At 45.8% G+C, this 12735-nt stretch overlaps 1 protein-coding gene across 1 annotated transcript in view; it reads left to right on the top strand.

Moving 5' to 3' along the window:
• The first annotated feature begins 286 nt into the window (after positions 1 to 286).
• Positions 287 to 12735, top strand: part of ACSS1 (acyl-CoA synthetase short chain family member 1) — a 72293-nt gene continuing 59844 nt past the window's right edge. Inside the window, exon 1 of the mRNA XM_066595793.1 lies at positions 287 to 803. Coding sequence (XP_066451890.1) covers positions 296 to 803 — 508 coding nt within the window. The 5' untranslated portion in view covers positions 287 to 295. The remainder of the gene's footprint in view (positions 804 to 12735) is intronic.

The following is a 12735-nucleotide window of genomic DNA, read 5'->3' as shown; positions in this document are numbered from 1 at the left end:
CTTCAGAAAACTACATTGTATCCGTGTGTCGTAGGCAGATTTTTATTTGTAAGCAAGAAGCTGTGATAAAGAATACTACTACTGAGGCATCTGTCTATAAAGAGGAAGACCCATGGCAGGAATCAGGAGCCCAGCCTGCCAGAAAAACTCTGAAGATTCTCAACAAATGCACATGGCTTATACAAAGGGCAATGAACTGCAGAAGAGGAGCAGAAAAAGTTTCATTTACATTTCCTGGATGTGAAATAAGGAGGAGCTCTCGGCTCGTGTAACTCTATCAGCGTAGCTACAGCAGATGGTTTTGCAGTTGCAGTTATCATCAGCACAGCAACTCTTCCATCTGGGAACCTGTTGCAACTTTTTAATCGTCCCTTTTCTAGTATTGCGGTGCTCTTATAATACCTCCTTTTTCATTTTTCTAATCAACATGGCAGCAAATCTAACAAGCAGACTACTTTTGCATCAACTACTCACCAAGCATCAGGGACCTGCAAGAATCTGTCCCTGGAGAAGACATGGGGTGAGATACTGTGCCTCATACCAGAAACAGAAGGTACAACCATCCCACACAGCTCCAGGATCCCAGTGGGATGTCCATTCATATATGCCAGAATCAACTTCCTTACCCAACGTACAGACCTTTCAGGATCTCCTGCGATTCTCACATGAAGACCCTGAGACCTTTTGGGGTGTTCTTGCCAGAGAAAGGCTGACCTGGGTAAAACCGCATCAGAAAGTTAAAGAGTGTGACTTCAGCCAAGGCCGGGTAAAATGGTTCCTTGGTGGGCAGCTGAATGTATCCGGTGAGTGTTCTACCCAGATTTTGGGCGTAAATGGTAATAATGTAATATATAATATCAAGCCTGGGCAATACAATGTCTAAAAAGTATCATAATAAACTTTCAGAATGCAACAGTAACAGTGTTCCCTCTAAAATGGGATAGGAAAGAAAATAATATAATGGGGGTGGGGGGGTGGGGGGTTTGCAAATATTATTTAACTTTTATAAGGTTCAATCTTAGCAGAATATGTTATATTAACCTTAGCATATATTTCCATACCCTTTAAAGCTAATAATGCTTTGCATGAGCTCAGAAAGTCCTCCCATATGGAATATATTAACAGTGTAACTACATGAAGCAATACTTCTGCTTCACTGTTGTGTCTGCAGCTGTCTAAAACTTTGCTGACGAAGACAAAGTTTCACTTTTCTGCAGCTTTGTTCCATATTCTACAAGTTATGCCTTAACCCTATGATGAAGGGATGCTTCCTGGTATATTCTTCATTATCACAGCTGCAGCATTATTGGAGTATCTCCATATATCCATTTCTATGTGGATAAATAGCAATAGGCTGGACGCTTTCGGTTACTCGGGGATGGCTATCTTATTATGTGTGTAGGAGCTGAAAGGGTTACAAGTGTCTTGAGTATGTCTTGGCCTGTATAACAGGGACTCTGCTTGTGCTGCCTCAGAGAAGAAGGATGGGCTCAGATCATGCAGCCGATTGGTTACGGCCATATAAGTGGGTGCGTCTGCTTCAGCGAAAAACGTAATTCCTGGGAAAGTTCTGCTTGTGTCACGTGTAGAGTATGATGTATGTGTCATGCCTGCCCGCAGCAATACTGGCTGAACGTCATGCAGCTAGAAACAAGTGTTTTTAGGAACTCGAGCCAAGGACAAATAATAACTACTTTACTTTTCCATCATGAAACTTGTCCTATATTCACTTCCTATTATGAACGTGTGGATCAGATTGGGTCACAAGTATCAAAGTGTTAATGATGTGAACAATGGCTGGTTACGGAGTGCTGGAATGGAGTGTCTGTAATTTACTGTCTATTATGCAACACTATTATCTGTTTTTGTGCATCATGCTAGGGGGCATGGAAGGGTGTGGCGAACATGCTGTGCCTGCTGCGCCCTTTTTAGCTGAGTGCTGCTTTGTTAAAGTGGTGCACATGCATGAAGTCTCAGAATGTGATCCAGCCTGCAGTCCATAACCCAGCTTGTGCCAATGTACATAGATCTGGTGCTCCCGTGCCACTCTGTTGTCTTATTCCCAGGGACATCCAGTGCTCCTGCATTTATACTACACAATACCATGTTTACTATGATCTACTGCAGTTCAGTGATGAGAGGCCATTGATATGCGGTGTGCGTTTTATAGTCTTATGAAGTTATTTTAGAGGCTTGTATATTTTAATAGTATGCATAAAGACCAGTGTGCAAAAGTTCATCTTAGCTGCCCCCCCCCCCTTCAGTCCCCTGCTACTTCAGCTCATGTGTCTTTCCCATCATTTTTAGCCTTTTAGGCCGAATGCCCACGGACGGATTATCGCTGCGGAATTCGCGGTCAGACACCCGCCGCAAATTCCACAGCAATGTCCGTCCATAGACACGCTGTGGTAAATTATTCTCTCCTGCCCACGAGCGGAAATCAACTGCAGGGGAGAATCGCAGGTTTTTCTATTCTTTGTGGAAAATCGCGTGAATGGCTTCCATTGCAATCAATGGAAGCTGCCCGTCCTGCCATAATTCCACAGTGAGCAAAGCAGAAGTACTCTGAAAAACCACATCACAGCCTAGCGCTGGTGCGTCATGTGCTGCTCATGATTCCACTGTGATATTTCGCGGGCAAGATCCGACCTGGGCCACGGCGCACCCCCCCCCCAACCTCCATACTTACCACTCCGGATCTTCCGTCTGCGTCCCGCATGGAGGATCGGCGCGCATGTGCAGTACAGCACATGACGCTCCGGCAGCGTCGGATGAAGCGGCCGGCGGTGCTACAGAGGAAGTATAGCGTGATGGCCGGCTTCCATTGACTACAATGGAAGCCAGCCGCGCGTATTCCAGCGGCAAATAGGACATGCTGCAGGTTATTTCACGCTGCGGAATTCCGCGGTGGAATTCCGTACTGTGCACATTGTGCTATTTATTTCAATAGAACCTAATAGCTGCGAAATTCGTCCATGGGCATTAGCCCTTAAGTGATTCATCGATGCAGCACAAGCCTCGAGACATGTTTTGCAAAAAATATACTGTATCTAAACATTGAAAACAACATCAGATAACTTTCGTAACATGTTAGGCCTAATGCACAAGGCCGCGTTTCCACCGCGTTCTACGTGGCAGAAATCCACGGCATTGCCCCGCAGCTATTAGGTTCTATTGAACCTGATAGCTTAATGCTCACATTGTGGAATTCCACCATGGAATTCTGCAGCGTGAAATTACCCGCGGCATGTTCTATTTGCCGCGGGACTACGCACGGATGGCTTCCATTGTAGTCAATGGAAGCCGACCATCATGCTACACTTCCGCTGTAGCACAGCGGATCAGGAGGTAAGTATGGGGTCTTTGGGGGGGGGGGGCAGTGTTGGACTCCGCTGTGGTTTTCCGCTTGCGGAGCCTGTCACAGCCGTGTGCATTAGGCCTTAGGCTAAGATGAAGCAGCTTGGCCCTAGTGGACTTTTAATAGTGAACTTAGCATATAAAATGGTCAGATACTAGTTCTACACAGTGATAGCGATTACTGTGCAGTTACCTTCAGTGATCATGGGTGACGTCAAATTTGATTAAAGGGGTTGTCCCGCGCCAAAACGTTTTTTTTTTTTTTCAATAGCCCCCCCGTTCGGCGCGAGACAAACCCGATGCAGGGATAAAAAAAAAAAACGGGTAGTACTTACCCGAATCCCCGCGCTCCGGTGACTTCTTACTTACCTTGTGAAGATGGCCGCCGGGATCTTCACCCTCGGTGGACCGCAGGTCTTCTGTGCGGTCCATTGCCGATTCCAGCCTCCTGATTGGCTGGAATCGGCACACGTGACGGGGCGGAGCTACGAGGAGCCGCTCTCTGGCACGAGCGGCCCCATTCAGAAGACAGAAGACAGGACTGCGCAAGCGCGTCTAATCCGGCGATTAGACGCTGAAGATTAGACGGCACCATGGAGACGAGGACGCTAGCAACGGAACAGGTAAGTGAATAACTTCTGTATGGCTCATAATTAATGCACAATGTACATTACAAAGTGCATTAATATGGCCATACAGAAGTGTATAACCCCACTTGCTTTCGCGGGACAACCCCTTTAATAATGCCAAGCAGCTTTAACTTCTAATAAGTAATTTCACACAGACTTCTCTCTACTCACACAAAATGCTCCCCATGATTTTTTTTTTCTTTACACAGACTGCTGAAACCCCATAGGCTGCCAGTCCATGCGCGATGATCCACTGGTGATAGATCCCCGTCAGATCACGCTGCGTGAACCTTTCTATAGGGTTGCTATGGAAAGCGCATTGCTGGTGTCCGTGAGTGGAGAATCATAGCGATTCTCCACTCGTGGGATTTAAAACACGGCATGCCGCGATTTCTCGCGATTCGCCGCAGTCAGCCTATCTGTTAGATAGGCTCACCACTGAGACCTGTCAGCGCTCCCCCCTCGTCCCACATGGCGGAATATCACTGGCTATATTCTGCCTCGGCCTTGGACAGCGGGCCTTATGGTTCTGCCGCTCCCCATCACACAGAATGCCCTTGTAGTTCCCCTCCTCGCAAACAGCTTCTCATTCTCTTCCCTGCCCCATCATCACACAGGATGCTCTTTCATGGTTCTGTCCACCTTCCTTGTCACACAAAATGCCCCTTATGGTTCTCCCCTTCCTCCCTCATCACACAGGATGCCCCTTCATGGTTCTCCATATTCCCTTGTTACACAGAATGTTGCTTTTGTCCCCCATCAAACAAAATGCTCCTTAAATTCCTCCCCCTTCGTCACACATGATGCTTCTTGCCTATCTGACTGCACTGTTTATCGCTCCTCCATGTGGTGCAGGTACTAGACAGCTTCTTCTGCACAGTGATTGATAGTCAGAACTTCTTCCCTGGCCCTGGCTCAGTCCCTTTCCCTCCAGCAGCGTGAGTGGAGGGAACAACATCAGAAGGGAAGAGATTGAGCCGAGGCCAGGGAGGAAGTTCTGACTATCAATCACCGTGCAGAAGAAGCTGTGCAGTGCTTGCGTCTGGTGTGCCACGTAGAGGAACTATGTGTAGCATTAAACATTGCAATCAGGCCTCTGGGCCCCTCTGGCTTAGAGGCTGGGTCACAATTGGGACCCCTGCAACCCCTATAGTTATGCCAGTGTACACAATGCATTTTTGCAGTTTCTTACATGCAACCCAGGCTATTACCTTAAAGGGGTTCTGACATGAATAATGTTTTTATGCTTTAGCAGCCATTGTTCCCTGGTGTGCCTAATGGACCCAGGGAACCCATGGGTTAATGGCTGCTAAAGCATAAAAAGATAATACTTACCTTGTCTTCTGTTGTTGTTGACATCGGGGGGTCATCTCCCGGCAGCATATTAGCACTTTCTGCTTAGGTTAAGCAGCCTGACTAGAGCCACCTGATTGGTGCACGCTGTGCAGTCACGTGGTGCCGAAGAGCCAATCAGGTGGCTCTAATCAGCAGCGCTGCTTAACCTAAGCAGAAAGTGCTAGTATGCCTCCCGGCAGGCAGTCTTCTTTCTCCAGCAGCCGCGCCGCTCCGGGATCGCGCGCATGCGCAGTGGAGAGGTGCCCTCTGACAGGAGTCAGGACGGGCCGCGTCTCCACTGCGCATGCTCAGCACTCCGGAGTTCAGCCGGACGGACGGGCCGCCCACAGCAAGCACTGCTTGTGACGTGCTTGCTGTGGCGGTCCGTCCGTTGACCTCGGAAGTGCCTGACGGACGGACCAGAGCAGGAAGCGGTCTTTTTGACCGCTCCTGCTCTGCTTTAAAGGCACAGAAGAAGATTCCGGCTGGAGGGGACATGCCTGGCGATCGGGCCAGGCCAGGCAAGGTGAGTACAATTTTTTTTTTTTCATGTCAGAACCCCTTTAAGCTAGAGGTGAGAACCATTATCCTTTCCTTCCCTAGAGGGAACTGAAGGCTAGGAGGTGTTTGAATTGCATCATTTAAATTGCATCATTGCATCCATGTGTGAATTCAATGTTCATGTGCGGAAAAGCAACAGAGCGATAAAACAAATAGGCTGCAGTGTTCTTCCAAGCATTACATATATGATTTTAAATATCACATACTATACAGTAGTTTCTGTTCTAAATGAAAATCGGGATGGAGATGTGAACAGAAACTAATCCATATATATACATTGCAGGACAGACTATGCCGGTGGGGAGTGGGACTACGGATGAGGAATGCTAGCGGGCAGTTTTTATGTACATGTTTCCAGGGATATGTTAACACTTTGCTGGGCCCAGTGCCCTCCCCTGAATATTTTTCTTGCTAAAAAAAAAACAATAAAAAGTTATAATTACCTAACCCCGCACATCATAGTGCTCACCTGTTGTTGTGTGACCCAACACTGATGCTCCCTCTCTCTGGTTGCAGCTACGGTCTTTCTTCAATATAGCTGCTCTACTCGTCAAAGCTCTACATGTCTACCTGCCTACCTGCTCCACTGTAAGCCAGCTCTTTACCCCAGCAAGCCAACTCGCTATCTGGCTCTGACCGCCATGCAAGACGTCTTCCAGCTTGAATTTATCTTGGCACACTCACCCTATTATTCTGCTATAGGGCCTTCATACAGTAATAACTGCCCCACTGTACCCCACACAAAATAATTTCTCCTATTGCCCCCACAATATTAAGACCCCCATTTGCCTCCCACAGTAATAAGCTTCTTCTACGCTCATGATAATAAGACCTCACTGTTTTTCCATGGTAATATGCCCCAACTGTTCCCCCACTGAAATATGCCTCACTGTGACACCTCAGTAATAAGCCCTGTATGTCTAATAACCTCCATATGTGCTCCTATAGTAATAATCCACATCAGTGGCTCTACAGTAAAGTCTCCACTGTCCCCCTATAGTAAATAATCCCCTCTGTGCCCCCTACAATAATCTCCAATTACCTCCACAGTAATAAGCTCCCTTTGTGCCCCTACATTAATAAGCCTCCTTCGTGCTCCTACAGTGTTAAGCTGGCTACACGTGTCTTCTGCCCTCTTGCTATTGCGGGTAGACACTGGGGTCGCTTTGCTGCTTCTGTATGAATGGACTCTCAGCTTCTAATTTCCATCAGCACTGCAGGAGTTAATCCTCCTCAAGTGCTAACAGCCCAGCTGCAGGGTAATGGGCTATTGCCCTCCTATTTAAGTGAGCTAGGGAACTTCCTCCTTTGCCTGAGTTTTGTTGTGTGTTTCCCAGCATAGGTCTCCTGTCTCGGATGTCTGTGCCTACTCTGATCCCTGAGTTTTTACTTGGAGATTTGTTCTCTGCCTGCTCCTACTTTGCATCAGTTTCTGTTTACAGTCAGGCCTGTTTCACAGTGCTTTGCACCAGTTTCTCGGAACCCCATGGATCAGCTGCCAAGCACACTGGGATTACTCCAAGTGGTAGCGGCCTGCTCTGTTTTCCATGGCAAAGTCCAGATCTCTGTAGAGGGGTAAAAGGGCGAATACCAGGGGACTGTCAGGATAACGCCCCTAGGATTATCCCAAAGTCAAACTAGTAGGTTGGCACAGTGGGTCCACACTTCCTGTAACACACAGTAATGAGCCCACACTCTTTTCCTCAACCGTAATAAGCCTCCTTTGTGCACCCACTGTAATAAGCTCTGCTCTGTGCCCCCACAGTAATAACTCATCCTGACTGCACTTGTTAATTTTTCTTCAATGAGTTTATTTTCTGTAGTTAATACTTCAATATGACCAGCAGTATGCATCTTCCATCCAGCTCCCCGTCTCCTACTCTCTGGTTCATCCAACTGGAGGTGCTGGAGACAGGGGAGCAGGACAGAAGGTGCATACTGCCTGGCATGGTTATGTGTGTGAGAGCAGGTCACTAATGAAGTATTAACTGAGGGGAAAGAAATCATTGAAGTAGAATTAACAAGTGCAGTCAGACTTCCTTTTGTACTCCTCATTTCTTCAAGCTTTGAGTTGAATTAGTATTTAAAGGTCATATGTACAGTTGAAAATGACACTGTAACTGGAGCATCCATAGGAGCATCCATAAGAGCCCCAGTTACAGGGAAAACACCCCCCTAGTGTGACAGTAGTCACTAACAGAGTTGATCACTAACAGCTCTGACATGCCAGGGGTTGCCAGTGATTAAGTGATTTCCGGGGCCCATGCAGGAAACAGCAGTGCCGCTTCCTTCATAAAGCCTTTAAAACCACTTCTGTATTCTCCTTTGGGTCCTCTGCTGTGTCTGACAGCTGAGGACCCGACCTGCTCCTGCTAGATTGCAGGAGCAGGAGCTTTAATCACACTCCACATATTTACTATTGGCCAGGATTAAAACCCAGGACCAAGCGGAGTAAAATTGGTTAAAATGTCCCTGCATGCACCACGCGATGGCTGTGTCAGTTTAAAGATAGCAGGTGATGCACATTTATCAGTAATTTGTAAGTGCTTCAGGTTGGTCATCTGCCGTATCAGCAGAGTTCCTAAATAACAGATTGCATCCAGTGGCAGATTAAGAAGACCCCAGACAAAACTTTTAGGGTACCTTTACAAGTAGCAGAAATGGTGCGGAATTTCCGCATTCCAAACCAAAGGCAAAATCAGCACCATTGGACTCTGCAGCTGATTTCAGAAGATACCCACTCCCCCTTACCCCCGAAGTCTTTGTGCTCTTGGCTCTTCTTACATCAGGCACCTGATGGCCTCTGATAAGTGCATCTTTTGCTGAAATGCTTCAGATTTTGCAGCAAAATTTTCCATTACTGAAAATCTATAGGATTTCCGCTACATGTAAACATACCCTTAAACTAATGCAGACTCCAGACGAGACCCCCTAAACTAATACATATCGTAAACCAGAACCCCTAACTACAGAGTCAAAAAAACCCTAAATACAGATCCCAGACTAGACCCTATACATCTAGAGGGGCATTAACTTGACATTCAATGCATTATAACAACTACAATGTACAACAATGTTGCAAATTGAGCTCTCACAATGTGCCAATCATGGTAACGATTGCTACATCTGTTGATCAGCAGTCTCAGGATTATTTTATTCTTATCTACTTGCTCCCCATTGTCTCTAGACACATTGTTACTGATGTTGCTACTACTGCTTTGTAAATAATCACCTCTCCATTGTGCAGATCTTTGTGGTTTTCATTATACATTTATTCTATGAAAGAGTTTATTATGGTCTCTTGGCATTAGGCGCGCGAGTGCAATATTGGTCCCAGAAACTCGGGCTGAAATTGTGCTTTTAAACTTGTGATTCTGGATGTGAGCATTTGTTTAAAAATTGCATTGCCTCGCATCTATGTACTGGCAATTTTCACGTACATGACAAGATCACATGTGATTCCAATAGATTTCAATGGTAATAATTGCATCACACTTGCTTGGCTTGCGAGTGCGATGTGATTTTTTTTAAAGTTCCCATAGGGAATAATGGGTGATTCCTTATGAGGAATAACCTAAAAATAAGACATGCAACAATTTTTCAGTTTTGCAGCATCGAAAAGCTGAAGATAAAGTTTCTGATAACATTCTAATCATGATCTTTTCTGCCCTTTGTGCACCTTCTTCTTTTGTCTCTTGAGGTTTTACCAAAATTCGATAAAATTGGTTCTCCTCTCTTGCTCTATAATCTGCACTAATAATTAAATGGGTATTCCTTTTTTTTAAGTGATGGCATATTGCTACAATGACTTTACGATCATTAGGAGTCCAGTATTTGGGATCTCCTGGAAATTAAGTGGATATCAAATACACTAGGCTGGGGCCTAGCGATATGTCATCACTTTAGAAGATGGGCAAAACTTCTTTAAGCTCTTTCCGACGTGCGCTGTACATGTACAGAGCAGGCTTAGGAGCCAAGCCGTTCCATACATGGCAAGCATCAGCCATCTTTGACAGCTAACATCAGCCAACAGCAAACATGATCAGAGATAACTGTGATCATGGCTGTTAACTCTTTTAATGCAGTAGATTTTAGATGTCCCGAATGGCCCTATTGTGTCAAGATTGCGGAGTTCCCTCTGGGTGTCATGGGGCCTTCACCTTACTTCTGTGACTCCTTTAACACTGGAGACGGGCACCCTTAAAGTGGTTGTCCAACTGTAAAGTATTTACAGCCTATCATTAGGATAGGCCATTATTAGTAGTTCGGAGCCACGCAGGATCCCTGCTGAACAGCAGTTCTCTGGGTTGGTGCCCTAAGCTGATTTCTACAGGAAGCAGACAGCTCCATTCCCACTTCAGTTGCCAGGCTTGGTATTACAGCCAAAGTTCCTGTTCATTTCAATGTGAACTTTGCCTGTAATACCAAGCTTGGCCTCTGCAGTGAGAACGGAGCTGTTACTTCCTGCAGAAATCAGATCAGTGCATGAGTGCACTGGCCTGGAGAACAGCTTATCAGTGGGGATCCTGGGTGGAAGACCCTCACTGATCTACTAATTGATGGCCTATCCAAAGCACAGCCCATCATTAGTTTACAACTGAACAACTCTTTTATCCTCCGGACCCAAGCAGCTGGTATCACATAACACAGTCAAAGGGGATTTGGGTATAAGGGGTCGTCCTATCTTGGCCACACATTGCCATGATGGGAACACCGCTCTATACGAGCAGGCTCGGAAACAGCAGAGCACAGCTGGGCTATGCTGTTTCTGCAGGTTCCATAGCAGTGAATAAGAGTTACAGAAACAGAGTGGCACAGCAATCTACACTGTTTCCATAACTTGGGAGCTGCAGAAACAACATAGCTTGCTGTATTATGCTATTTCCATAACTCCCATTCACTTATATGAAAGTTACAGAAGCAGTGCAGCATGCTCAGGGGTTTCTGTACTTCCTGACCACCATATACAGACAGGCTGGGGGCAACTTGAGATAGGTACAGATTAGAGATGAGCGAGTATACTCGCTAAAGGCAATTGCTCGAGCGAGCATTGCCTTTAGCGAGTATCTCCCCGCTCGAGACTGCAGGTTCGGGTGCCCGCGCGGGGGAGCGGTGAGTAGCGGCTGTCAGCAGGAGGGAGCGGGGGGGAGAGAGGGAGAGAGAGATCTCCCCTCCGTTCCACCCCGCTCTCCCCCGCTGCTCCGTGCCTGCTGCCGGAACCCGAACCTTCAGTCTCGAGCGGGGGAGATACTCGCTAAAGGCAATGCTCGCTCGAGTAATTGCCTTTAGCGAATATACTCGCTCATTTATAGTACAGATCCATTCAACTATCAGACTGTGGTGCAAATATAATTGGCTATTTGTAGCCCTCCATTTTGTATATTGTAATGCAAGCCTATATAAAATGGCTATTTATGTTCCTTTATCCTCCATTTTGTATCTTAAATGTGAAATGCTATGAGCACTCCTGTGGACTTTAAACCTGTTTGATGTGGGGTTAGTTATCCAAAATAGTGGTAATTAAATCAACTACAATTACCAGAACAATGCTATTTGCATTAACTACAATTCTGTTTGCATAGGTTTGTTTGAACTCTGTCCATATACATTGTATGGCCATGTTGAGTCTTGTTAATCCTGTGATACCATCATCATTGTCTAGGGAATTGAGTTTTGTTGATTCTGACCCTTCCATCAATGAAGCTGGCTACTTCAGATGGTGGGGGATCTCAGATTGATAACATCTTGGTTGCAAAGCTTGGAGCATATGGCATATGATTAAGTAAGTTATAGTGTATAAAAAAGACACAAATTAAAGATCAGGAGCATCTTGTACCTGTAAGGTGAAGACGATCTCTTACAGGGTTGGTCCATGAAACTTGTCTGCTTTTCACTGTGGCTTCTCCAGTGAAAAGATGAACTCCAGGCAGAAGTGTTTAAGGTTGTAAGTATGTCTCTGTAAGGCCGCCTGCAGACGGTACGGAAATTCCGTGGTGGGATTTCCGCCCGTGGAAGCTGCCATAGGATTGCGTTAACAAATGCAATCCTAGGCAGACAGCCGCGATTTGCCCGCGTGAAATCTCGTGCGGCAAACAAATCGCGGCATGCTTTATTTCTGTGCGGGGCTTGCAGAACCCTGCACAGAAATATCACTCACCGGCTGCTGGCAGCCGGCACATGAAAGAGCCGGGGCCGCGGGAGAGGTGAGTGATGCGCTGCTCTCTGCAGGATCCGACCCGGCCGTCTGCAGGCGGCCTTAGTCTTTTGTATTGTAAAGTATGTTTATGTGTTATCATTTGCTGTATGTATTTTACCTGTAGAGAATCATTGTAAAGATTTACGCAATGTCACCTATTTTTACGTACCTTTGTATTATTATTATCATTTACTCATTTGTATTCATAAATTGTGTTGTATCAACCCACTTGTCCTTCTTTAAAGCCATATCCAAACTTGTTGTTTGCCAGTTGGCAAAATAATGCCTTAAACGTCAAGATGGCAATACCTCTTAGAGACATTTTCCTGATTGTTAATACATGGACTAATTCTTAGAAATAATCACTTCTGATCTTCTTGATTATTACTGAAATGACTGATTTTTGTAGAGTTTTCTTCTGGATGCAGATGTAGTGAAGTTTAATTTCACATTTAAAGCCGTTTCCCGTTTCGTCTTTTCATGGCTGAGTTGGGAAAACCCTCTCGCTTTGTGTTGATGACCTGTCAAAAAGAGCCAAGTGCTCTTTCTGTAACTCTTATTGAATTGAATGGGAGCTACGCAAATAGTATAGCACAGTGTACTATGTCATTTCCACAACTCTGGATATTATACTATAATACTATACTATTTCCTTAG

The sequence above is a fragment of the Eleutherodactylus coqui genome, chromosome 3 (assembly GCF_035609145.1).
Source record: "Eleutherodactylus coqui strain aEleCoq1 chromosome 3, aEleCoq1.hap1, whole genome shotgun sequence".
Lineage (NCBI taxonomy): Eukaryota > Metazoa > Chordata > Amphibia > Anura > Eleutherodactylidae > Eleutherodactylus > Eleutherodactylus coqui.
Note: the sequence above shows the minus strand (reverse complement) of the source record. Positions and strands in the feature narration are given on the sequence as shown.